The 26,044-nt window shown below is 37.5% G+C and overlaps 1 protein-coding gene across 2 annotated transcripts in view; it reads left to right on the top strand.

Moving 5' to 3' along the window:
• The window catches only part of PTPN3 (protein tyrosine phosphatase non-receptor type 3), a 157,224-nt gene that overhangs the window by 61,900 nt on the left and 69,280 nt on the right, over window positions 1-26,044 (top strand). Inside the window, exons 2-7 of one of the 2 annotated variants that reach the window (XM_039711167.1) lie at window positions 5,884-6,038; window positions 17,229-17,336; window positions 17,475-17,532; window positions 18,612-18,690; window positions 20,044-20,088; window positions 21,016-21,068. In XM_039711167.1, the coding sequence (XP_039567101.1) occupies window positions 5,884-6,038; window positions 17,229-17,336; window positions 17,475-17,532; window positions 18,612-18,690; window positions 20,044-20,088; window positions 21,016-21,068 (498 nt within the window). The remainder of the gene's footprint in view (window positions 1-5,883; window positions 6,039-17,228; window positions 17,337-17,474; window positions 17,533-18,611; window positions 18,691-20,043; window positions 20,089-21,015; window positions 21,069-26,044) is intronic. The other variant, XM_039711168.1, reaches the window with a different exon arrangement.

The following is a 26,044-nucleotide window of genomic DNA, read 5'->3' as shown; positions in this document are numbered from 1 at the left end:
ATTTAAGCCTTATTAGTACAATTTTTGATATAATTCTTAGAATATTTTGCAAGACCTGTTGGTTACTTACACGTTAGATAAATAATTTTGCTGTGCTTGAAAATATCATAGGTGTCAGCCACTGGAAATAAATCTAAGAAAGCCAAATATTTAATTTTATTAATGTTGATTTTAACCTTGGTATGAAGAGTCTCTATTATAATGATATTGCTGCCTTTATTAAAGAGCAGTGGTTTGAAAACTTGCAGCCACTGCTTTGGAAGTTGTGTGTGTATCTACATACATGCACCAACTTTCAACATGGATATTAACCTTTATTCCTGTTCTAAGGAAGGCCATGCTGCAACAAGTCTTTTATTCTTTGTTTCTCAGTTTGGAGGTATTTTATACCATAAGCTGTAAGGCTTAATCATCTAAGGTTTTCATGCTTGTTCTATATTTATGATTTAATTGCTTTGGATGAGATTTTTTTTTAGCTTTTTTTTTTTCCCCAAGTGATGTGAAGTTTCATCATGCTGCTTCTGGCTTCCACATTTACTTCATATCTAATTTGTATGAATATGTCAGGAAACCTTTGTGAGGAAATAACTACAAATAAGGATAAAATGGTGACCTGCACACACTGCTCAAAATGAAGTTTATCTTTTACTTTGGTTGTTGCTTTAGTAATGCCCAGTAATTTGTATTGTGGTCAATACCTCTTGGGATTTTCCCAAGCAAAATAGAAAAGCCGAATTTTTTATTAATAGGGAGGCATCTAGTTTCCTATTGGGAATGTAGAAAAGATGAAGCATTTCCTCTGCAGAAGGTGGAAGCAGAACCTGGTTTTCAAACACAGTGAGTTAAGCCTAATCCTTCTGTTTGGAAAATCTGGCTGAATAATTTAGTCCTCGTTAAGATGCACTGATGATAGATAGGGCTTTGAGGTGTGTAAGTAATTCTTAACTACATGGGCTGATGCATGCTGAAGAGCATTTGTATCAGTTGTCTTAGGGATATACATTGTCACAAAGATACTTTTACTTTGTTATACCTCTTTCCATTCCCGTGTCATTTATTCTGTACCTTTTAAGTAAAGGAACAGATAACCATGAAATGTAACTTTTATTGAAAGGACGCACAAGACTTGGCCATGTCTTTAGTGCTACTGTTTTCCCCTTCCTTGTCAGGGGTGGTCACTCAGACAATGAAAGTGGGTTGGAAGCACTATCCTTTTTGTATATGACATTCCCACAGATGTATATGATTTTTGAGAAGCCACCATTTTTAGTCAAGACTGTAATTAACTGAGGAAACTTAGTGCAGTAGTCTCGTCCTACAAAAAACCCCATGAGTGTACCCATTTACAGGAGTAAATTATTCCTACTGACCTGAAGAAGTGGAGGCAATAAATAATTTATTTAAAAAAAACCAAACCCTCAAACAATTACAAACCCAACAAAACTATTAACAGTTATACACAGTGGGATTATATGTAGAATGCCCTTGAGTGTACACTCAGCAAATCTCCCCTTGATTTAATTAATTGGTAAAAAAGAAGTTAATGGCAGCTATATTGATAATGGAGTCTTAAGTTTTTTTAGCAGCAATTTCCGAGCAGTTGGAAAGAAATAAAATGCTGATATGGAAAAAAAAGTATTTTTAAAAGTCAGTCTTCAATACAAAAGATGAGAAAAACATGTTGTTTTTGTTCTGCTTGACTGCAGCATTACTGTAGGAGAAGGCATGCATAACCAAACTTGTCCAGAAATGTGTTTAATGTACTTGGAAAACATTAACTTCTTTCCATAGCTGTACTTGTATTTGTTTCTCCTGTAAGCCTACTGCATGATTTCATTATGGGATAGAATTTCACATGTTTGTTTTATACTTTATAACTGTGAAAATAACTGTGTTTTCAGTGTGGTTTGTTTGTTTACTTAAAATATACTTCCCAACTTCCTATATTTTTTTAGGGAAAACATGCTTATTTTAGGGAAAGGGAAACAAATATTGAAGTATTGACTTGTAGATTATATCAAATTGTCTTCCAGCTTTTTAAAATTTGGTTTCATTTCTGAATCAGCCTCCTTCCTGAGGCTACAAACAGGAACTGAGATTTGCATGTAATGACTGGTTCTGGTTGCTCAGGGCTGGAGGGTGATTCTAGGGCTTAAGAGCCCTTGTCTTGGAAGTATGAGGTTTCTGGTTGTGCTGGGGATCTCAGTGGCCCCTCTCCCCTCCCAAAAGCAGTTGCCATTGCAGGTTCCTTCATATGATTCTACATGTTGCACTGGGGTCCATAAGCCATTCCAGTAATTTAGCCCGATGTAAAATACAGCTTTAAACAGCTCACTTATGGATGAAAAGTCATGGAGCAGGTGCCAACAACTCAGCTGCTCACCTGTCTCCTGTTCTCCTTCCCTTGCCCTTTAGGCTAGGGATTTCACTGAGTGTTTCCTTGCAGGCACGCTGAGGCGGGACATGCGGAGTGGTGTGTGCAGGTTCCTGCGCGTGACACTCATAACACAGCTCCCTGAGGAGCTCGCTTGGCACATTGGTGCTCAAGGCCATGGAGGTGGGAAGTAGAAGCTGTGGCTTTCTCTGCTGGGGACTCCAGCTGGTAACAGTTTCCTAGGGCTTGATTAGTCCCCTTGAGCTCCAGTTGACTGATAGCTGTGGCATCCGAACACTCAGCCATTTGTCCCTGTCTTGGCACAGTTCCTGTGGTCAGCTGGCTTTGTCAAGGACAGCCTCAGCTGGGGCTCTTTGCTTGCCATAAGCACAAACCCTGAACTCTGTGTTCCTGATGTCATTTTACATAAAATGGTAAAAATAAAGGAATTTCAGGTTTTCATTTCTGAACGCAATGCAAACTGGTTATGCTAGCAAGTTTGAATTTCTCATGATGAATTTCCACTTTACTGCTTCCCTTGGGGAATTGGGCATATAATCCAGCATCCAGCAGATCACCTGAAGGCGTTAAACCAGAGGTAACCGAAAAACTAGCACAAGACTACAAATTCCAAACTAAACACCTCTCATTTCATAACGAACTGCAGTATGTAGGTATGTGTTACTGTTAGTTCTTGGATAACTTAGGTTATCCAGGAGCCAGGCTAGGTTTCCTACAGAGGAACCATGGTATGAAATGGACCTGTAATTACTTGTGCTACTATGCACAGTCACTTAAATAAAAATCATCAGTTTGATTTATTCAGGTTTGGTTATTTTTTTGTTGTGTTTTTTGTTTTGTTTGGTTTTTTTTTCAGTTATAAGAGTTTTCTTTTTTTGCTGGTGGTTTTTTTTTCCTTTTTTTTCTGGATAGCAAGCACATATACATTTAAATCTTATTAATGCTATTTTATTGGCTTCTGCATTTGAAGCTCAAACAGATGAGTAGCAAGATCTGGCTATATTGTAACACTTGAAAAAAAAAAGCTGTGCTGGAGAGGGATTAGAGTCAGGTATCAAAACATCTGAAGGGTCTCCAAGTGTAACTTAATCTGAAGCATGTTCTGCACTAGGGCTTCAGGGGCTCAGTCCTGTTTGCTCCCTCTCTCTGGGTAGATCAGGAGCGGGGTGCTCTGTAATCTGAAGGGTCTCCAAGTGTAACTTAATCTGAAGCATGTTCTGCACTAGGGCTTCAGGGGCTCAGTCCTGTTTGCTCCCTCTCTCTGGGTAGATCAGGAGCGGGGTGCTGGAGCCTCATGTGGACTGTTGTGCTCTGCTGAAGCCTGACAAAGTTCGAATATAATTAGGGAGAAGAGAAAGGTAGAAGTGTGAGATAGGTTGGGCGTTATAAGCAAAAGGGTCAAATAGCCTTTTTTCCAGGAATGGAGAAGTCTGTGTCCTGGCACCATTAGGTGTTGCAATGCAAACCGAGCCCTTAAGGCCAAGGCTGATGAAGCTGTGAATCTGGCTACCAAAACATTCTCTCTCATCTAGTGTCTGGCCCACAGTGAAGGATAACCTTCCACTTACCCATCAGTGGACTAGTGGGTAGAGAGCTATTTCTGAAGATGAGCAGGTGAACACAGTGCTGAATAAATAGTTCAAAACTTAGCTGCTAGGAAATTAGAGACTGTGAGATTGAAGGCTTCCTCTGTAATCATCGTTTGTCATCAACTGTCTGTATACTCTTGATAATTGGATAACTGTATGTTTTATTTAACATCAACCATTCCTGAATTAACCCATTTTTTGGATATTAAAAAAACCCAAAACCAAAACTATGATTAAATGCAGACGGTATATCAAGAAAAGTTTCAAAGCAATAGGAGTATTTGGTGGTTTATATGGAAATATTTTTCATAATTCTCCTAAAGCTTACCTCTTCCTTTTTATCCCCTCATTTAAAAAAAATAAAAGAAAAAGCCAGTGCAAAGAAACATCCAAAATCCCCAACCTTTTCTGAGGAAAAAAAATGCATGCTGGCTAAAAAATGAGTTTTGATAGCTTACAGTTTTGATTTTAGAAAATATACAATAGTGAACAATCAACTGGCTGAAAAAAAACCCCATGAGAGTGTTGTTGGAAGTGTTGAATGCTGATGTGTGTCTGACTTCTGAGCTGTCTGTGAGAAGGCAATTGTTTTAGCTGCTTCTGAGTATAGATTACACAGAGATGAGTGGGGAAGGATCACTGCGCTGCTTTGTTGTCTTTGCAACCCCAAAAAGACCACTTTATACAATTTTACATTTCATGGCTCTTTATGCTTTTCATGCTTCACTTTCAAAGAGCTATGTAGTAGAAGCAATGCTTAGGTATTTTAAGTGATTTTTTTTTTCCCTAAATTGTTCTATTTCTGTAGCTGCAAAAAAGAAAAGCCATCCTGTGTTTTAAGGCAGATATACAAAAAAGGAGAGATGGCAAAATAGTGCTCATATAGGTCCTGTCTTGCTTGGCCAGCAGTCTACATAACACTCATATTGTGCAAGTCCCTTTGTAGCTGTCCTCTTATAAGTGAGGAATGGTTTGGTAATTGGTATGGTAATTAACCTGGAAAACTATCCTCTGCTTCGCTTGCCAACTGGCTTTAAACGCTATGATGTTAATTGGTAAACTGATCCAGTGAAGGGAGGCTTGAAATGTTTACAGGCTTGTCTGAATGAAATTCACCTCTTATTTCAATGAATGGCTTTTTCTGTTTGAGGGGATGTTCTTTTGTTTGTTTTAATTTGTAAATACTGTTTTTTAGAGGTTTGGTTTTCATGAAGAGTTTGTTTGCTTTTTTTATTTTTTTTTTTAAAAAGCCTAAACAACAAAGTAAGTTTTTTCTTGTGGCATGTTCTTCTTTGATATGAATTTCTGGCTTCATGAATTTATGTATGCTAGACTGCAATATTGACATGTTCTGAGAGTTAGTTCTTCTTGCCTTACATATGGTGTTTGCGTATATATTCCTGAAACAAAGTGTTACTTGGTAGAACCTGAGTTGCATTAACTTAAGACTGTTTTGTCAGTTGAGAGTAAACAGAATTATTGTAGTGGAACTTGTATTGTAAATCCAGAAATATATAGGAAATCTAAAAGGGAGTAAGGGGTTTCCTAGTTACAGATGATAAAAACTTGTCTTGATGTTGTCTTCTTACTTTATAGTAGGTGTTTGGGGTTTTTTACGGATTTAAACTAAGGCAGTGACTCATCCCTAACCCAGGTATATATTGCAGGGATTACCTGTAATTCTCTTGACAATGTTCACATTTACAACATGGGAACCCCTCTATATTTATGCATTTATGATCTGGTTTACAACAGGCTAATTTTACAACTTATTCTTCTCTATAAGAAGCATTTGTTAACTTGGGGTGTAATGAGGTCTTCATGATGTTGTAAGTTACTCTGAAAAGCAAACATAGAGAATTCTAAGAACTGTCATTAAACATAATTTTTGTTTTATAGGTTATTCAGCAATAGTTATGAACTCCCGTTTACGAGCCTTAGGTGGGAGGATAAATAACATACGAGCATCAGAGCTACCAAAAGAGAAAACCCGATCAGAAATAATCTGTAACGTCCACTTTTTGGATGGCTCAGTACAAAGCTTCAAAGTCAACGTAAGTTTGGAAAACTTTCTTTTTAAATACATAGAAATTTGTCTGAAAGCTGCAGATGAAATATGGGACCCTGAGGCATGGTATTTCCAAAAGATGTTGAAGATGTAGCTTTGTTGTAACAAATTGCACAATTACTGCTTATGAAGTGGATTTAAAAAGTGCTGTTTTAATTTACTTTCAAGCCAACCAACTTCAATGTCATAAAATCATGGCATGCAGATTGTATCTGGAAAAAGGTCTATATGATATGGGAACCACGAAGAAACAGATATGGTGATCATTATCAACTATGAATAAGTAATTAATATTAAAAGGGAACTCCCGAACTGGGATGTGCTTCTGCTTCAAAGGACTAGTAAAAAGGACTCCTCCTTATAAATTCCTGTAATGATGTCAGTACATATTTTCAGAAATGCAAAGGTGATATAAACAGTGAAGATGTTGTGGCTCAGTGGGATTGTTCTGTTCAGTCTTTTGTACTTGAATGCAGTCTCTTTATTTGGGTGTGGGGAGGGAAAGGGGATTAATGAAGGTTTGTACTCTGTATTTTTAGTGTATTCCATTGTGCAAGGTTTATAACCTTTAGTACTGATTTAAAATATCAATTCATTTTTAAATGAAAGCAACGGAAACTTCTCAATCAGCTTTCAATAGAATTATTTTATCATGCAGAAAAAGTGTGGATAAATTTAATTAGAATTGTGTGTCAGATTTGTGTGTATTTCTTTATATAATACTTATTTTATTCAATTTACCTTATTTGAGAAGAAGGATTTTGCTGAGGAAGCTATATTGTTTAGATATCTCAGACTACACTGTGTTTTCTAATAGGACATTCAAAACTGCACCCAAAAATTGTATTTTCCCAAGTCTTGTTACAGTTCTGTGCAGACTGATTTTGTTTTTAACTTTGTCTGTTGGCTATTGGCTATTAATTGAAACATAAATTATCTGATAGGTTGAAAAAGTTATTTTCACCATAGTATATCCAGAATTAGTCTCATTTTAGTATGTATTTTACATGCTCTGTGTTCATATATGTGTGTAATATTGGGGAGTGGAGTAGAAGGAGAGTAAGTAAGAGAAGGGCCAACATGTTAGTATACAGTTTCCATTCTTTGTCTCCAGCATGCCCTAGGAATTGTCTTGTCTGTCAGTGAACTGGCATAATTGCCGCCTGCCCTGCACAAGGATCTGTGTAAAGTGAAGAATTCAAAATGGTTTTAAATCCGTGCATAGTAGTATATTTGTTCTTTGTTTACACAGCTTTGGGTGTAGTGCTTGGCCTGAAGTCCAGCACTATACAAGTGAAATTTCCTTCCCATTTCCTCCTTTAGGCAGTGAGTGCAAAATGGGAGCCATTGAGGAACTGTGTAGATCTTAAAGCAGCCTTCTGGTACCTAAAGAAAGCTGGAGAGGGACTTTGTGCAAGAGCATGTAGTGATACAACAAGTGGGGGACTAGCTTCCAACTGAGAGAGGGTAGATATAGATGAGCTCTAAGGAAGAAATTCTTTGCTGTGAGGGTGGTGAGGCACTGGAATGGGTTGCCCAGAGAAGTTGCAGTTGTCCCATCCTTGAAAGTGTTCAAGACCAGGCTGGATGGGGCTTGGAACAACTTGGAGTAGTGGAAGGTGTCCCTGGCCATGGTAGGGCAGTTGGAACCTGATGACACTTAAGGTTCCAACCAAAACCATTCTATGATTTTTTGAAATTCTGAACCCAACTGATTTCTCTCCCTCCCTTCAGCATGTCCTTAGGGTACCACTGCTGGTTACCTCCTCCATCCAGGAATTGTAAGAGCCTCCTTTACTGCAGCTGAGATGCTGAACCGCACAGGGGTGATATAGGACTCATTACTGCTCTACATGAAACAGGCAGGGAGTGCAGCTACCCTGCTGTGTTATGGACTAAGGAAAGGGTTTCGCAGATTTATGTTCTTTGAGTACTGAGCTGGTAATGAGGAGGGTTGCACTTTTCTGTGAGGATGGCCCTTCTTGATTATCTAACCTTGATATCAGCCTAGGAATAGGCTTTGCCACACTCTGGTAGTATTATAAGGTCCATTTCTCAAAAGTTTGTGAAACCAGCTGCAGAAAATTTGTATCCAAGTTCTGCTTACGTTAGCAGAAAAATTCAGCCTGACTCTATGTTTGCGTGTTTATTTTAATTGCCAACATAATTCAGTTTTATCTGTGTGAGCAAAGAATAGCTTGGGTCTGCAGTCAGTCTGGTCATGAACTGAAGGGCATGTACTTATTGAAAAACAGTAAGTTTTGCTCTGAACAGATTTGCCCCACTAGTGAAGTTTTTCTTTGTTGCTTTAGAGAAACTGTTTCTTGTATCAAGATGTTTTTCTCCACATTTAATTCATTTCTGGATGAGATGTTAATTGACAGTTCCATATTTTAAAGAAATTAAATATGCATATAACATGGCATAATTATCCAGAAGACAAATTAGCAGAAATGTATTAAATGATGTAGTAGTACATTATTAAAATGAAGGTGCTTTCTGAAGTGACTAGACATCGATCCATGGATAAAAAAACCTACTGTGTCTTTTGGATATTTAAAATAAGTTTTCTAGTGTTTTTTTTTACTTTCTCTGCTTTTACAATTGCTGAAATATGTTGAATTTTTTTGAGAACTAGACCTGAATAGGATCACCTCTTTTAAAGCACAGAGTTCAGTGTTTTCTCTTTAAAAGAACTTCAGTATTATCAGTGGAAAATTAAGGTTGGGAATTCTTCAGGTTTGTTTGTGGTCTAGTGGTACCTGGTTGTGATCTATGAATGCTTAAAGTTTGGATAGATGTTACACTTTGAACTAACATTAGGCTAATATTTACATATACGTAAGTATGCTTTATGTTCATTGACATAATTATATTTTTCATCAACAAATAGTAGAAAGTAAAAGTGGAAAAGCAGAATACTTGAAGCTTGGCCTTTGTCCATATGATAGCATAAGTGGAATTGGAGAGTTCTCCCATTCTAATGACAGTGTGATAGAAACAACTGAGCATTGCTTTGTCATGTAGCAGCTCTCTGAACACAGAATTCTTACTGCAAAAGGATTTCTTTCTTTCAAAGTCGTAAGGGGATTATATAGGAAAATAATATTAAAGAAATCTCATGGGTAAGAAGAAACTTTAAATAAATTTGCTCTAAGTTTAAACAAATAGATGTTCTTATGTTGTCATCTCTGTTATCATGTTGACAATGTACATATGCTCAAGACTACAAAATACGGAGTGGGTTTAAATTTAGTAGAAAGATAATTGATTAAATCGTCTAAACTTACAACACTGAGAACAACTTATATATTTTGGAATTTAGCACTAACATCTTTAAAATGTATCTCAAAATACTGAATCTTTCAGAGAATAGAACAGAGAGAATAGATATAAAACTTTCTTTTCTAGGAACAAGATCTTTATAGAACTCACAGAGATGATTTTAATCAATTTTTGTTACCAAATGGCATGGCACTTTTGCAGTTATACCTATATGTGTCTTTCTTCTTTGTCATTCTGATTAATAATACTTCAGATGTTTGTTTTTCCAGTGGTTCTGTCTGTAGGAGGGTGAATAAAAACCAAGTATTGTAAAACTGGACAAAGGAAAAAGGAAGGTAGATTTTGCATATGGATATAACCAGAGGAACTTTCTATCTATATAGAAGCCTGAAGATAGCTGGATAATTTCCTTTCTTAAAAGTTGTTCTTGTTAATAATTTATGCCAAAGAATATTGGTATTCTGACCAGCTGTAAACAAAGACTTAATTGCAAGATAGCAGTGCTGTTTTTCTCCTGGACTTGTTACTTTGGCAGAGTGGTGAAGTGATTGGCTATTTTGTTCAATTTTTTATATAAAAGTGTTATTCTACAGTTTGAGTGAGCCTGAAATTTGGATTAATGGTATCACAAAGAGTTCATCAGTATAACCTGTGGTATGTGCTGATTTTAGGTCATCATTATCAAGAAAATTCACATGGGAGAACAGACAGACATTCCACTACATTGCTTACAGTCCACAGAGTATGTTAACTATGCAAGGCTGACATGGCCTTTCTTGTTTTACTGTTATGTTTCAGTACTTGGATGGAATGTGTCCAAAGTCCAGGCAAAGAATAGAAAGTGCATGGAAGCTGAGAGTTGGAAATGTTCTTTCAAAACCACATTTGAGGCAAAGGCTTGACTGCATTTGGTACTGAATGTTGCACTTGACTTTAGTTATATCCAGGCTTTCTTGAAGCTTCCTAGTAGATTTCAGGTGTTTCAGTTTTATGCTAAGGTTAACACACCTCTCTACCTACTGTCACCTCTGTCTTGTCCTAAGACTATAATGCATAGGCATTTCACCTGGAGAAAATGTTAGCTATCATTCTGATATATAGACAATTTTCTGATACACCATATATGAGTGTGTTTAATAGGTATTTATTATATTATGTATATTACATTGTGCAGTAATGCAAATCTGTCTGTAACTTTTGATATAAACATGCAGGATTTTCTGGTTTTGCTCTACTTTGAGTCATTTACCAGGAATGAACACTTGGGAAGCATCTCTCAAGTAAACTGACTTTTGAGAAGGTATAAAACTGACAGCCTCAGATCACTTCTGAATTGCATTGTCTAAGTTAGTGTTTTTGTCTTGTTACCTGGGACTTTTGCTTTTAGACTAGTTGGCTTTTAGTAATAGTGCTTCCATCTAGAAATAAAATTATGAGGCTATAATAATTCAAAAAGTTGCATGAATTGAAGCTTGAATTGTAAGGAATGTTTTTCCTTTACTTCCACCTCAGTTAAGTTTCTTCTTCAAGTATTTGAGAAGGAATATGATGGTTAAAATGAACACCCATAATTAGTCTTGGTATATTTAAAATAATGGATAGAGGTACAAGTCTTAGAGGTTCTTTTTGATTGTGGGTGTGAGTGTTATAATTTTAAACCAATCATAGAAAAAATGCAATGATGCAGAATTTTTTCTATGTCTGTCACCAGGTTTTCCTACTGGATATTGTTTAATAATACAAGATGGTTTAATGCTACTCTGTGTCCCTGCATGTTGAAAGAACTGCTATATGAAGTTTCAGGCTGGCAACAAATATTTAGTTTTGTATTGTGTCACGTCAGTATACTCTACTGGAAAGCAGTAAGACAGTATGAAATTTGATGATGCCTCTGAGGACAGTGAGAAAGTGATCTGCCCTACAGCAGGCTTGTTAGTCTTAGCCCTTTGTGGGGCAAGACTTCATAATAAACGCTGAAGGAAAGAATTAGTGGAGGGGAAATTTTTCCAAAGTTAGAATGGAATGACTAACCTCATATATATGTTTGTTTTAAATAATTTTTGTGAGGCAGAGGAAATGCAGTGGGTTAAAACTCTGTCCTTGGATAAATATTTTGTATGACCTTTATGTAGGAAAATACTGTGCTAAAGTGTATGGAATCTAGAAATGTTACAGGATGGGCCAGGAGCTGGCTGAGGAGATGGCTGTGGATCTTGCTGAAAAGGAGGTATTAAATAGTGCAAGGACATTAAAGGGAATTCTTGACTGTCAAATTTCCTTAATGTGTTGCTTTTGAAACTTTTTCAAAAAATCAAAAGTATTAAGTTTGAGGCCTTATTAACAACAAAAAGATACAGGAATATGAGGTAGCAGGTTATCTTGAACAAGGAGTAATTGCAGTGAGGGAAATCAGTAGTGTAAACTAATAGCTTTTATGAGATGAGGTAATGTTTTTTTAAGCTCAGTTTTCAGTTGCAAACAATAGAGAACAGTGGCAGTCTGCAGACTGAGCTGCTCATGTGTTACTGTTCTGAAAAAGGTGAGTGCTTTCATACACCAGGCAAGAATCTTCAGCAAATGTCAAGGAAGTATTAGCAATGTTAGTCTTGGCATTGAGGCAACCCTCCAGGGAATGTCACATGTGGATGGATCCTGGCCACTTGCAGACAAAAGAGGCAAGTTCCAGTCAGGCAGGCTTAGAAAGTAAAACTAGGGTACTCTGCAGAAGACTGGACCTTAGGAAAAGCCTGTTCTGTTTATTCTAGATGAACAAAATCTTCCACGGTTAAATAAGAGTATCAGGTCAGTAAATAAATTCCAGGAAGAGAAAAGGACAGAGATAGCAGAAGAGCAAATTAGCTGTGTGTTAAATTACTGCGGAAATTAAAAGAAAGTGGTAGCACTGTGTTCAGGCTCATGCATCTTTTAGGACCAAAGAACATAGGCTGTCTGGCTGTGAATGAGTGTTACAGGCTAAATTAGGTAAGGATGACCTCAAACAGCATGTACAGGGCAGTGTATAGTGTGTCTGAAGTAGACTGAATTTGCAAAAGCTTAGGTAGTGCTTAACTGGGAGGTTATCATTACCAGAGAGGGCGGCAAAGCTTCTTCAGAGGACAGGGAGATACACTTTATATTGCACTGTCCTCTGAAATTGTCACTTTGTACCACTTACCTTGTAGAAGTTAACCTGAAGAACTTTACATGCAGATTTACCTCTTTAGTCCAAGGTTCTAACAATTTCACCCTAGTTTTTGCAGTTCTCAGGGCAGTGAGTCTTGATCACTCCAGGTTCTAGGCAGTATTTCACATTAAAAAGTAATGAATGGCTTTTTTCTCTTCACAATTGCTTAACTTACCAGAAATTGAATTTGACTAAGTTAAATTCCCTAAATGTAGGAACTTGTTGTGGCATTGGTAGAATGTAACAGGTGCTAATTATGAGTGCTTTAAGTATTAATTTTTGGCCTGTCCAACATAAGTTGTAATTGATTTGAAGACAGATTTAAATGGAGGTGAATAGTGTGTGGTTATGAGGTGGTTGATGCAAAGCTTTTAACAGTTCAGAATAAAGATTGGTAGATATCATGAAGGTGAAATAAATGGAAAGTTCTTTTCAGGTGGAAACACACAAACTTCTTGAAAATGTTTCTTTTCAGTAAAAACTTGGAAGTTCTTAAGGTTATCTGAAGAGCTTGTGTCATTATAGCAGTGCAGGCTAGTGAAGAAAATACATAATTTTTAAAATTATACTGTAGAAAAACAGGTGCTTAATTAGGAATGCTTTAAATATTTACCCTAATGGTTGGTAGGACTGATCAAGAAGAACTTGATCCTAATGCCGATATAGCTGAGCAGTGTTCTTGTTGGTTTTGCACTCCTATGGCACAGGGCAGTGAAAATAGGATGTGTTGTAAAGCACTCGACACAGTATAATATTTGAATATGCTCTGGCTATGAATTGTATTGGAATGGATGTCAAAATTTGGAAGTGGTGATGTCACATGCTTAGTCTGCCTCACTTTGCACCCAGATCCCAAAACTGTTAATTTACAAAGTAAGTTGAAGATTGTGCAGCATGAGTTATGTGGCCATTTTCAGGTATATAGACTGCTTTAAGAAACATTTGAATTATTTTTCAATGCCAAAATTAAGGAAATAAACATTTCCTTGAAAAACAACAAACCCCCTTATAACTGGGAATTTTAACAAGACTTGAACAATTTAAAACAATATTTTTCACTTAGCTTAGATTTCTTGACTGGGTACTTGATCTAGGCACTGGGAAAAAAAACCTGTGCATTTAGTGCCAGAGGGCAAGAACTGGAACCACATAAAAGTAATGCTGGAAATTATTTTTTTCTAGGAAATGTGATGAGGCAGAAGAAGTAAATAGATGTGTAGGTGGATGAGACTAGTGCTGGCTGAGCAGCTGAGTTTAGGGTTGAGAGACCCATGGGAACATTGCAAAGAGAGAACTCTGCTGAGAAAGATGTCATAGTGGGGAGCTTGCTTGTCTTTACAGAGAAACAATGAGAAGGCTTAGCAATTCATATATGTTGGGGGAGAGGCAGGAATGCAATTGTGAGGAGATAGGGAGAGAGAAGGTGAAGGCATCTGAATTGGGATGAAAGACTGGGAGCATGAAAATTGAGAAAGGAATTTGGAGATAATGCTGCTGTGAAGAAAGGAGACCAAAAAGAATAAGAAGTATTGAAATTCAAACTAAAAATTAGCAGAAGAATCCGCCCTCTGTGGTCTTGTTCCTGCTCCATTTATAATGAAACCTAACATTCCTGAACACCTTCTTTCATCAAAGTATCTATCCCATCCCCTGTAATTACTGCTTTTGGTCATAATATAGCTTTAGGAGCTCGTTTAGTGCTGTCAAAAGTGCACACCATAGGTTGCACTTTTTAGTGCAAGAGAATTAGGCTTCTCAGTTGTGCAGGTGTCATGATGACACTTAAAAGTGTTTTAACTTTCTGCTTATAAAAACCCAGCCCTGGGGAAATTAATATGGTCAGTGCTAAAGATGAGCTTACTGATGTCAGGAGATGCCCATTATTTCAGAGGGCACAATCTGCTGTTTCCATGGGGCCCTCTTGTGTGCACATATGGACAATTTCTGATGGACAAATCTCAGTCTGCATGGTGGAGGCAATGCCACTGATGGATAGAGCTTCCTGACAAGTGCATGGTGCCATGGCTTTGTGTGACAAGGAATGCATGGTTGCGTGACCATTACCTGTCACTGGCAGTTCAGTTTCTAAGCTGGATGTTAGGCCTATGCTATTTCAGAAAAAAGTGGGATTTGATCAGTACTGTGGTTTGACTATGCCAGCAGCCTGTTTGAAAGGTGAGGAGTGGGAATGTGCAGCTGGGGTAGAAGGAGAGCACAAAGCTGCTGCTCTTAGTGGCCACACAGCCTTTACAGACCTGTGTGGACTCACACTGATTGTGAGATCTCAATTATTTTCTCTGAAAGTTAGATAAGATGGGAGAGTGCTGGAGAGGGAAAAGTAGTCTCAACAGCTGGGTGTTGCCTACGTTGTTTTCTCTACATGTGACTTTACTCCAGAAAAATGGGCATAGCTTTTCATGGGAGGCCAACAGCCTGATATGGTAATGCTGAGCATTCAAGTCACAAATGAGCTGCTACGAGTTCTACTCTAGCAGTAGAAAATGTTGGATAATCCTCCAAAATAACATGGGCCAAGTGGGTGTCCTTTGCTTGAAATTTTGTTTTTCTTTTCCCATCTTTTTAAATAGGAAGAATGCTCCTATGAGATAAGGGAAGACTATGGAATATGATGTGGTTTAAAACATTCAATCACTACAGTGTTGTACCCTATTAAAAAAATCATAAAAATCTGTATTCTGAACAGGAATTACTGGGCTTCTCTATTATAAAAAAAGTTTAAGCCAAGAATTAAATTGGTTTATAAGTGAACATTCTTACATACTGAGCAAGACTGGGGTCAGCCACAGTAATGTGGCTTAATGCATTAAGTCCTTTGTTTCAAGAGATTATTTTCAAAAAAATCAAGAAGTTTTCGTAAGAAATCAGAACATAGTAAAACCAGACGTGAATTTTTAAGGAATTTGTTCAAGAGTAAAGTGCTTGTCTTTTGCAGTTCAAATAATTTTCCTCTGAGTTTTTGTTTGTTTGGTTTGGGGGTTTTTTGTGTTGGGGTTTTTAATGTGTGCAGATTATGTCTGCTTTTAATAGAGACATTTTGAAAAATCTTAAAGTAATAAGGAAACTTTTTTCCTTTGATTTTCTTTTTTTTCCAATAAAAAAGGCAAACTGGCCTGATTTTTGCTCTGTCTGGCAATTCTGTTTATAAAAATCTAGAGCTATGATGCCATACAGCTCTGCACTCACCAAATACCATCGCAGGCAAAACAGACTGAACTTAGGGATAATGATTGAATTTACTACAAACAAAAACAGAGCAGGATAAGAAGTAAAATAAAACTTAAAACCACCTTCCCACCAGTCATTTCTCCTTCTCAGGCTCTACCTTCTCCCCTGCAGTGGCACAGGGAGACAGGGAATGGGATTTTGGTCAGTTTGCCACAGGTTGGTTGTCCTACTCCTCAGGGAGAGGAGTCCTTCCCCTGCTCCACCATTGGGTCCCTCTCACAGGAGACAGTTCTCCACAAATTTCTTCAATGGGCTTCCTACAGGCCACAGTTCTTCACAAATTGCTGCAATATGGATCACTCTTCCCTGAGGTGCAGTCCTTCAGGGCTACAGGTTCTACCAGCAAACCTTCTCCAGTGTGGGTTTCTCTCTTCATGGGTCTGCCTGTCCCTGCCAGGAGCCTGTTCCACCCCTGACTTCTTATCGATTCACAAGCTCCTTTCAAGCATCCCTGCTCCGGCATGGGATCCTCCACAGGCTGCAGGTGGATCTCTGCCTCTCTTGTGGGACTCCATGGGCTGCAGGGACCGAGCTGCTTCACCATGGTCTGCAGGGGAATCTTTGCTCAGGTGCCTCTCCAGTACCAAAATCTAGCCAACAAAGCCAATACAGCAACCTCTCTATTACTTATTGGCATATTTAGGGTTGCAGTCTTGTTGAGGGGATTTGTTTTTTTTTTTTTTTTTGATTCTGTGTTTGGTGGCTTTTTTGAATAGAATTGATTCATAGTGTTATTTGGGAGAAGCTAGTTAATCTGTTCTCCACAATGCTGTGGCATGGAGATTCTTTTTTGGTTTGGGGGGAATGATACCAGCCTTAGACTTCTGAACTCTGCTGCCTGTTTGATGCCGTGTTGTACCAGTTCTTCTGTGATTCCTGTCATGGGGGACATCTAGGCAGAAAATAGGATGGCTCAGTAGCAGCTGAGCATGTGGACACTAAGGGGCAGATGAGAATGCAGGCTAATGTATGGGATCTTGTGGCTGGATCACAGGATCCCCCTCCTTTTTTCCCCCATCCTGGTGTATACTTACTTTGCCTTTCATTAGGTGATGTGGAAGCACAGCGTGCTGCTTTGAGGTGACAGCAGGGGCCAGAGCAGCCCGATGTGTCTGTAGGACATCAATACAGGCTGCCACTCCAGGGCAGGGCATGGCTCCCACTGTGGGCAAGAGACAGGTGACCTGCTTACAATTAACCTGCTGCACTCACATCAAGGGCTGGAATACATGTCTGTTCCTATTAGGGAATTTCATGTGCCTAAAGTATTTTAGAAAGAAACCCAAACTTTTATCAGAATAAAGTTCTTATTGCTGAAAAACTTTGAATTGATGAATTAGCAGCTATTTTATTCATGAGTAATACTAGGGAAAAAACCAAAACCAAATTAGTTTCAATTAATTGTATCTTAAAAAAATATAAGTATTGCAGATTTCACTTGTAAACTTTTCTTGTTTTCAGAAACAAGACACTGGACAGATTTTGTTGGATATGACCTATAACCAGCTGGGTGTGACAGAGAAGGAATATTTTGGTTTACAGCAAAATGAAACTTCAGTGGATTCACCTGTAAGTGTAGTAAATAATAATGTGTGTGCATGTATATGTGTGTATAAATATATACACATGTATGTATACACACATATTCATGCACACACATGCACATAAACAGTATTTGTTTGTAAATATTTTTAATCTATCTAATAGTTTTTCATTTCACAGCGATGGCTGGAACCAAGCAAACCTATTAGAAAACAGTTAAAAGGTAAGACTTATTTTTACTATTTTGATTGTAACTCTGCAGTTCTGTTTTTCTATGTTGTTATGGCTAGAACAAGAGCATATTGTCCAGATGGTGGATTTTTCTTCAATAGCAACTCTTATGTCTGCCAGTCTTTTCAGCAGATCCTTCTACTTCTCCTTACTCCTGAGTGGAAATAAGACCCGTTAGATCATTAACTTTGATGCTATAATGCAGCTAAACCTGGTTTCTGAGCAGCGTTAGACATGCTTAGAGGGCCATGAAAGCAGTAGTCATATTGTGGTGCCAGTGAATTCCTCCTGAGAGGGAAGCAAAGGAAGAGGGTTTTGATTGAGGGAGGAATAGCCAGATTCGTGTGTAGGTTCTGACAATTTCTTGTGTCACATACAATAAGAAACCCCAAATTTATGCATTTTTATTAAAAAATAACCAACCAAAAAAACTAATGCCACACACTTCCAGGTTCCTCTGTTGTTCTAGTATGTCTTGTTTTATACAACTTTGGGTAATACAGAATGCCTACCAAGAGGGATAGGCCAGCCAACATAACCCTGGTCAGAGAGCAGCTTAGGAGTGGCACTGTCCAAGTTTGTGCTGTGACACTTGAGATAACATTTTTCAGCACTCTCATTTCTACCTTGTGCTAGAGATGATGCCTTTTTTTTTTTTTCAATTCATATACAAAAGCAGCATGTTGGACTTCTGTAACTGAATGTATTTATCAGTTAGATAGAACTGAGCATTATCCCAACTGAGATACCTTTAATGTATTTAGTGCTTTTCTCTCTTCTAATACTTAGGAGGCAAAGGAAGCTCAATAATGCCTTCTATGCAAAGTAGCATATGCTAAGTACTTTAAATGAAAACATTACTACATTTGAGAGTATTTTCTTCTCAAAGTTGATGTAGTTGGTGTTGGGGCATCAGGAGAGACTTTGCATAGTTTCTTTGAGTTTCATGAATAAAATACATGAGATTTCTATGTGGTTGTTCATGTAATTTTTCTGTAAATATAGAAATGAAAATATTATGCTCTTTCAATTTTAAACTAAATATTGATTTGCTCTTCTAAAATATTGCAGGAGGTTTTCCCTGCACGCTTCATTTTCGTGTAAGGTTTTTTATACCCGATCCTAACACACTTCAGCAAGAACAAACCAGGTAACTTCTGTTTGGCGTTTGCTTTCATGAACTAAGAATGTGTCTTGCCCATGTCTGCAGCTTGGCAAATTATGCTTTATGACATAGATAACTTTCTGTTACTCTTGGTATTGAATGCATTTGGAATGGAGAGATTAATGCCATGCTCACAATGAGTAGTTTCTGATATACACAGCTTACAACACAGATACAGCTGGAGTGTAAGTTAGTACTAAGATGTAGGTGTTAAAAGTACATTTATTTGCATCTTGAATTTTTTTTTTGAGTCTGCATGCCCTAGGTCTATCTGTCTTAGGCAATTTGTATCAACACTGAGTCAGTTTTGAACATGTGTAGTAGATTTAATGCTGAGGGTGTGGGAGGGTGGGGTTTATTTTTTTTGGGAAAGAACAGATAACAGTTCTCATTTTCTCATTTGTCCATTACTTGTAGCATGCAAAGATGTATAATGCTTCAGTTTACAGTAGACTTCTGTAATTTTTAATCCTGTCTCTAAGTTTATGGGGTGATGGGGTGCATGAATTGTAAGCAGTTTTCAGTTAATTTGTTACAAGATTTTAATTGAATACTTGTTTTTGTTCAGTGCCTGTAATTTGGAGTTTAGAATTTGAAGGCACACGTTAATCTGGCCATTAATCTGACATTTCTGTAGCACTTTCATTGTTTATTAATTTCAGCGACTTGGGAATATAAATAGTACAAAATGTGAAATTATATTTCTTGTAGAAAATGTGGCTTTTGGCCTGTTTTGGTATTTGTTAATCATGTTTTAAGCTGTTCTGCAGTTTATAACTGAAATTATTCAAATATCTGCTCTCTAAGGTTCTTCACATGCCCACTCTTCACTATCACTATAAACTAACATTGTCAAACACACTAATAAGAGGAAGACTGAACTGGTCTTGGAGAATTGTTTAAGAGCTTTTTGTTAGCATATGGTGCTAGAGAAATTTCTCATCCTCCACTGAGTATCTCCAAGATAGACTCACAGTCAAACCTTGATTGAGATTAATTTTTTTTTTAATGCCTTTTTTTTTAAAATTTGCATTCAAAATGACTATTCCAGGAAGAAAAAGAGCCTATTTCAGTGGTGATTTGGTTTTTCTAGTGTTAATTGTGACATTAATACCGTGGCCCTGGAGTTGCAGTAGAGACTGCCAAAGATCCTTAAAAATGTTGTGAGAGTAAGTGGGTGTATGATTGCATATTTGTAAATGCCACTAATATTTGTTCATCTGTTTGTATAGCTTGCTGGGAAATCTAATGAAGTAAAACTAATATATGTAGCTATTAAAATCATACAATTTAAAAATAAATGTAAATTTGTTTCTTTTCCAAAAAAATATTTTCTAGGCATTTGTTCTTTCTGCAGTTGAAGATTGATATTGCAGAAGGAAGGTAATAAGAATCTTCACTTTCTCTATAATTCTTTTAAAAATAAAATCAAAAAGCCGTTGACCTGAGGGCATGGTTGCTGTAAAATTATCCTAGTTATCCCATAAATATGCCTTGTGAGACATTGCTTTAAAGGAAATTGACATTGCTAGGAAATGTTACAAATTTTCTCATAGCTCACTTGTTAAGAACAATTTAGAAGTCTCTTGTGAATGAGCTATAGGAGATGCTGTGTGTCAACAAGCTCAACATCAGCCACAGAGATATTTATGCAAGGCTTGGTGTGCCAGGCATGGAATTCTAAACCTGGGGACCCACTACCTAGTGCAGTAATCAGGAGTAGCAATGGGCAGTTCATGCTAGAATTTCTCATTATTTCAGGGTTATATTACCTATATGGTGGGCATATACCCAGTGGTTTATTTGGCTGTGATTTCTGTGTGTCTGTACACTAAAAAAAAAGTAGAAAGAAAAACATGGTCCAAGTATTTGCTGCCAGTTGCAATGTCAGTTGCCTACAGGTGTTGTCTTTTTTCTTTCATAGAGTCAGTTTTGGTCATAAGATCAGAGCTGTCTTTGTGCTTGGCATTTGGGTAATTTTAGTGTTTGTGTCTAGTTTTAAATACACCAGAATGCAGCTATTAAAGTAATGTCCAGAGCCCCATAAAAGTCTTTTCTCCTTTTTCTTTCCTGACTAAGCATCCAGCAAGAGTTTGAGCATGTCCTTTTCTGATTAGTTCCTTCCATTCACTTAAGGGACTGTTTAATATCTGGTTGTACTCTGCTTTAACAATCAAACTTAGTAAGAAAAAAATCAGATACTCTTTTGAAGATAAATTAGTCTGTGCATACTGAACTAATTGTGAGACAGTTTCAATAAGACATACATATAGTCTATGATTAAATAAAATATTTTCCTCTAATTTCCAGGTTGTCATGCCCCATTAGTTCTGCTGTTGTCTTGGCATCATATGCAGTACAATGTAAGTAATTACCAATCGTTATTTTGTTAATAAATTGATTTGACCAACTACTTTCTTGGCTGTTTGGCACTGAAAAGTCAGGAAAGATTTCTTTCCTTATCTATTAATGCGGAGTATTTGGTATGTAGGTGAAGGTTATTAAAGCAGCCTGCAGAGACAGTCTAAATAGAAAAAGAATGCATCTTAGGCCTGTAAAAAAAAGTTGATACAAGAATAGTGTTACTATTTATGTGTGCTTCTGACTGCTGACAAAAAAGTCAGGTTTGCATTGTCAATGGAAACAAAACTGTGAAACTTACTGTGTGTTACAATAGCTATGGGAAAGCATTCCAAGGGAATAAGTGGTCATCTAGAGAACAGATAAGAGGAAGGTAAACTCATGATTAAGAAACTACAGTGTTCTTACACAATGTTTGTTTCATAGAATTTGGTTTGTTACTTATGTAAAACTGGCCCTTTGCAACACATTTAAGGTGACTTCACATATAAGAACTTCCATCCTTCTCATCTGCTTTCAGCTGGCAAAAAAAAATCAAATTATGATACTAGATGATGATTCTTCCACTATCATCTGTAGGAAAACCAAATTGGAGTCTGACAATGCCTCACAAGCATCTTCAACAGATAGTGGAAAACAGCTGGAGGAAGACCTTTCTCATTAAACAAATAAAGAAAAAAAAAACATGTTGGGGGTTTACTGGCGTTTGCATATTTGTTAAAATAGTCAGGGGAAAATAAGTGAGAATAGTTGTGTAATTATTTGGCTGAATCTCATTTCTTTTGTGGAAAGACTAAAAAGCCCCACAGAAACAACTGAGGTAATTTCTGTTTGAAATAAGAACCAAGCTAAAATAATTAAAGTGTGGTTTTCAAAGAGGAATGTGATAAACTCTTAGTATCTGTTGAAACCCTAAGAGTCAATGAAACGTTTGTTTTTAAGTTTAAGCATATCATATGTTGCATCCTTTTATAAAATGAAATTGTAATCAGATTCAACCTTCAGTAAGAACAGTTGACATTTTCCTCATTTCCCATAGTCCCAGTTTTGGTGCCAAAAGAAATGCATCCTGCTCTGGTGTTTCTGAGGCCCAGTAAGGGCACTTGAAGACTGAAACACTCTGCACCATTAGGATTGCTAAATGAATTGGTGATCCAATTCTGCTAAAGCTCAAAAATGAAGAATGCAAAGGTTTTATCAAAAGGGAAATTAATCATGTCATATCTAGTGTATCCCAAAGTTGTTTCTGCTTCCCCCTTCAGTTTTACGACTATTCCCTTTTTAGTACTTAGGCTAAATGCAGTCGTCTGTACTAAAGGAGAATGATAGAAGGACGGTGAAGATTGTCAAAGGGTGCTAATGTGTTTTAATCATTGTCTTTCATGGTGGATTCTGGATTTTCCATTGAGCTATTTATCTGTTTTTTCTAACTCCTGATAGTGCTGCTTTTACCAAGTGGTAGGGATTTTTTTTCTGTTTCTTTTTATTTTTTAATTAAAAAAGCACAGCACAAAAAACCCCGAACCCAAAAGTAACTACTTTTTGCTATCTGATTTCCTTTCTGTTGCTGTTCGTGTGATACAGATATTTATTCTCTGCATTGGTATGGAATGAAATGTTTAATAGACATATTCCCTTAAGTTTGTTTTTTTGCTTTTACCTGAAGATGGCGGCATAGGAAAGAGATTTTTGAAATCAAGGGGTTTGGTCTCCTTACTGAGTCATGTTTGCTGTGATTCCTTTTTTAAGTAGTTTTCTATTAGCATTTTAATTTCTAATCATACTCAGTAAGGAAAGCTGAAGTTCTTGGTATGAGGTAGCTGCTTATGAGAAATCCATTGTTTCAGGTTGCCATGAATCAGTTCTACCTGGGCTATTTACTGCCACTTCTTGATGGCTTTCAGGCTTCTCTCTCCTTTGTAGCTCTCCTTGTATGCAGAAGGGGAAATCCTTGCTGTCTGACAACCTTGTGGGTTGTTTATTTAAAAGGTGTAGCAGTTGTTGCTGACTGGAGGGCTGAGGCAGATCAGTGTATGAAGTCTGGTGTTTGATATTTCTTCTCTTGCTTTTTAACTAAATTTTTTTCCATGTGCTGACTGTATGGTTGGCCTTCAGAGGCTTTGTCTGAGTTTTGCAAGGGGACAGTTTTTGGTGATATCTTCTGGGATGCTGCTTCTCTGTAGTGCCCTGTGTGCAGACATTTGGTTCTGAAAAAAAGCTCTGACGTGTCCCTCTGCCCTGCTGCAGCACACCCTGTGTTGCCTGGTGGGGCTAAGTTACAGGGGAATGCAAGTGGGTGTGAATACTGTGTCTGAAGAACATGTGACTGAACCTGATTACGAACATACTTCAGCCACTTCAGGAATAAGCTGTTAGTGTATTATCAGGAATGTACTTTGTGACAAAACAGTCAGTGGATTTTGAAATATTTTTTCTTTAAGAAGAACTTGTTAAGGTGCATTTCAAATAATTTCATCATTGTGAAGTTGGAAGGATACACTCATACTGAAAAAACTTGATTAGTCATGTGTTTTTACTAGTGCAAAATGGGAATGTTGTACTGTCTATAAAACCAAATAAGGAAACCTATACAGTACGATTATTCCTTTTTAAAAATTTCAAATGGTGATTTAGCACCATTTGTTTTCTATCACTTCATGTAGCAAATTGCCATTTCCAGGCCATTGTTTAAATGCCCAGCTTCTGGTATGTAAGAAATCCCATGGGATTTGTGAGAATATGCTCTTATGTTAATAAATCCATTGCTGACTTGGGACTTGAATCTGAAGCACAGCAGTAAAGTTAGCCAAGATGTTATGAATGCTTCTAAGGTTATTTTTTCCTGAGCATCAATTGCTCTTGTCTTGTGCAGTACTGCTCCTCTCAGCCCTGCTTTGAGACCCAGGAATCACCTCCAGCTCACTACTATCTGTCTTTGGGACTTTGATCAGAAAGGGGTTGACTGGTTGCTAGGGATTCAAATGTACTTTAACCTCTTCTAAGGAAAGGAGGGCTGGTGATGATGAGGAGTCAAGGCAAGCTGAGCTTAGTGTGAAAGTCTCTCAGGAGTTGGGAATAAGAGTGTTAAAATTTTGGGAGTGCCAGAAGATTGATGCCCCAGAGATCGAGGTGGACTGTGCGACTTAGAGAAACATCAACACCACAGTGAGGCCTGACTCTTTTTTCTGACTTGCCATCATTTTGCATTACTTTATAAAAATTGGGTTGACCCCTCACACTTCCTAGTTTATGGAAGCCTCTCTATTTTCATGGTTAGCACTTGGGGATTTTTCTGTGTGTGCTCCCCACCTATGCTTTCTTGAAGTGAAATAGTGCTCATAAGGACATCTCATATAAGCTGAGAGATTTGCTTACAGATCAGCCAGGTTTCTGCTTCTTTCCAGGGCACCTTTAACCCTTAGAATCAAAATCAGACTGGATTAGTAGAGAGAACTTTGAGCTGAATTTCCAGTGTTTGAAATTACTTACTAGATGGGTTGGGTAGTCTGACAATTGTGTGCATGTCACATCTGTTCTTCTGAAGCCTGCATCAGTGCTGTTCAGCCAGAGGTACCTTTTATCATATCTTAGAGTACCTGTCGTCAGCAGTGCCAGTGTTATCTGTGTGAGATTGATAATGCTCCCAGTACAAGAATCAGCTTGGAGAGATTAATTGAAAAACATTCACATTTCCTTCCATATGGTTCACTGAATCTGAATTCTAGATTGCTGCCCCTGAGCTTGCTAGCATCTCTGTACAACAGATCATCTAAGAGTGTCCTGGTTGTTTATGTACAGCAACCTTCCAGCTCTTTTGGGCTGGTTTTCCTTAGTTATGTTTTACACTTGTGTTAGGCAATACAGAAGCCACTTCAGGAGATCATTGCTTCAAGTATTGTTTGTGATGATCTTCCATTAAGCCACAAATAATTTTTTGAACTGTAGCACTTCAAAACAAGGTACAGACTCCAGAGTGGAGAACCCCAGATTGGGATTCTGGCCGGTGTTGTAGCTGAAGGAGCTGACTTTCTGCAGTGCCTCTTAAATTTGATACTACTATTCTTCTCTATTTTTAAGTTGGATGAACTTATTAAATATTTTTGTATAACATAACTAAAAAGGGGGAAAGAAGAGTTTCTCAAGGTCAAAGTTCATGTAATACAGTATTACACTCATGGTAACCGCCTCGAGTTGCACCAGGCAAGGTTTAGGTTCTGTATTAGTAAACATTTCTTCACCAAAAGGGTTGTCAGGCATTGGAAGAGGCTGTCCAGGTAAGTGGTGAAGTCATCATTCCAGGAGGTATTTAAAAAATGTGTAGATGTGGCACAGAGGGATATGGTTTAATGTGGGCTTGTCAGTTCTGGGTTAAGGGTTGGACTCAATGGTCTTAGAGGTCTTGTCCAGCCCAAATGACTTTGTGATTCTCAAATGATTAATGTTCAATGCTGAGAAACAATGTATACGTATGACAGAGGATCAGATGCATTAATTTGGTAAAGCCTTACAATGTTTTGGGAGTATTGGTAACTATTCCTTTAAGTGTTTTATCCCAATACCTCCTCAAAATGAATACTCTTTTTACTTTGGATCATACTTTGCTTTTTGCAGTAGTTTTTTTGATTGTGTCTGTATGGTTTCTGAAGTATATATTGTATTTGAGATGCAGAAACAGCAGCTCAGTATAATTTATAGTTTCTAATTTGTTTCTTCCTTTTCCTTGTGACTGTGGTTTTGTGTTGCTGTTTGACTGTGTCTGGGTTTTGAGCTGCTGATTTTTATTTTTTAGTTCTTTTAATAAAAGGCATTACAATGACTGGCTCATTTTTCATTCTGGGGTGGTAAATAACTTGGAGACTACCATTGTGCATGCATAGTTTTCTTTATTTTTCCTCTACAAATGTTCCTTTGTTTTTATTAATGCCTAATTTCTCATTCTGTCTTACCACAAAATGGCCAGCTGTTGTAAGTGGTCATA

The sequence above is a fragment of the Passer montanus genome, unplaced genomic scaffold (genome assembly GCF_014805655.1).
Source record: "Passer montanus isolate IOZ18808 unplaced genomic scaffold, ASM1480565v1 scaffold24, whole genome shotgun sequence".
Taxonomy (NCBI): domain Eukaryota; kingdom Metazoa; phylum Chordata; class Aves; order Passeriformes; family Passeridae; genus Passer; species Passer montanus.
Note: the sequence above shows the minus strand (reverse complement) of the source record. Positions and strands in the feature narration are given on the sequence as shown.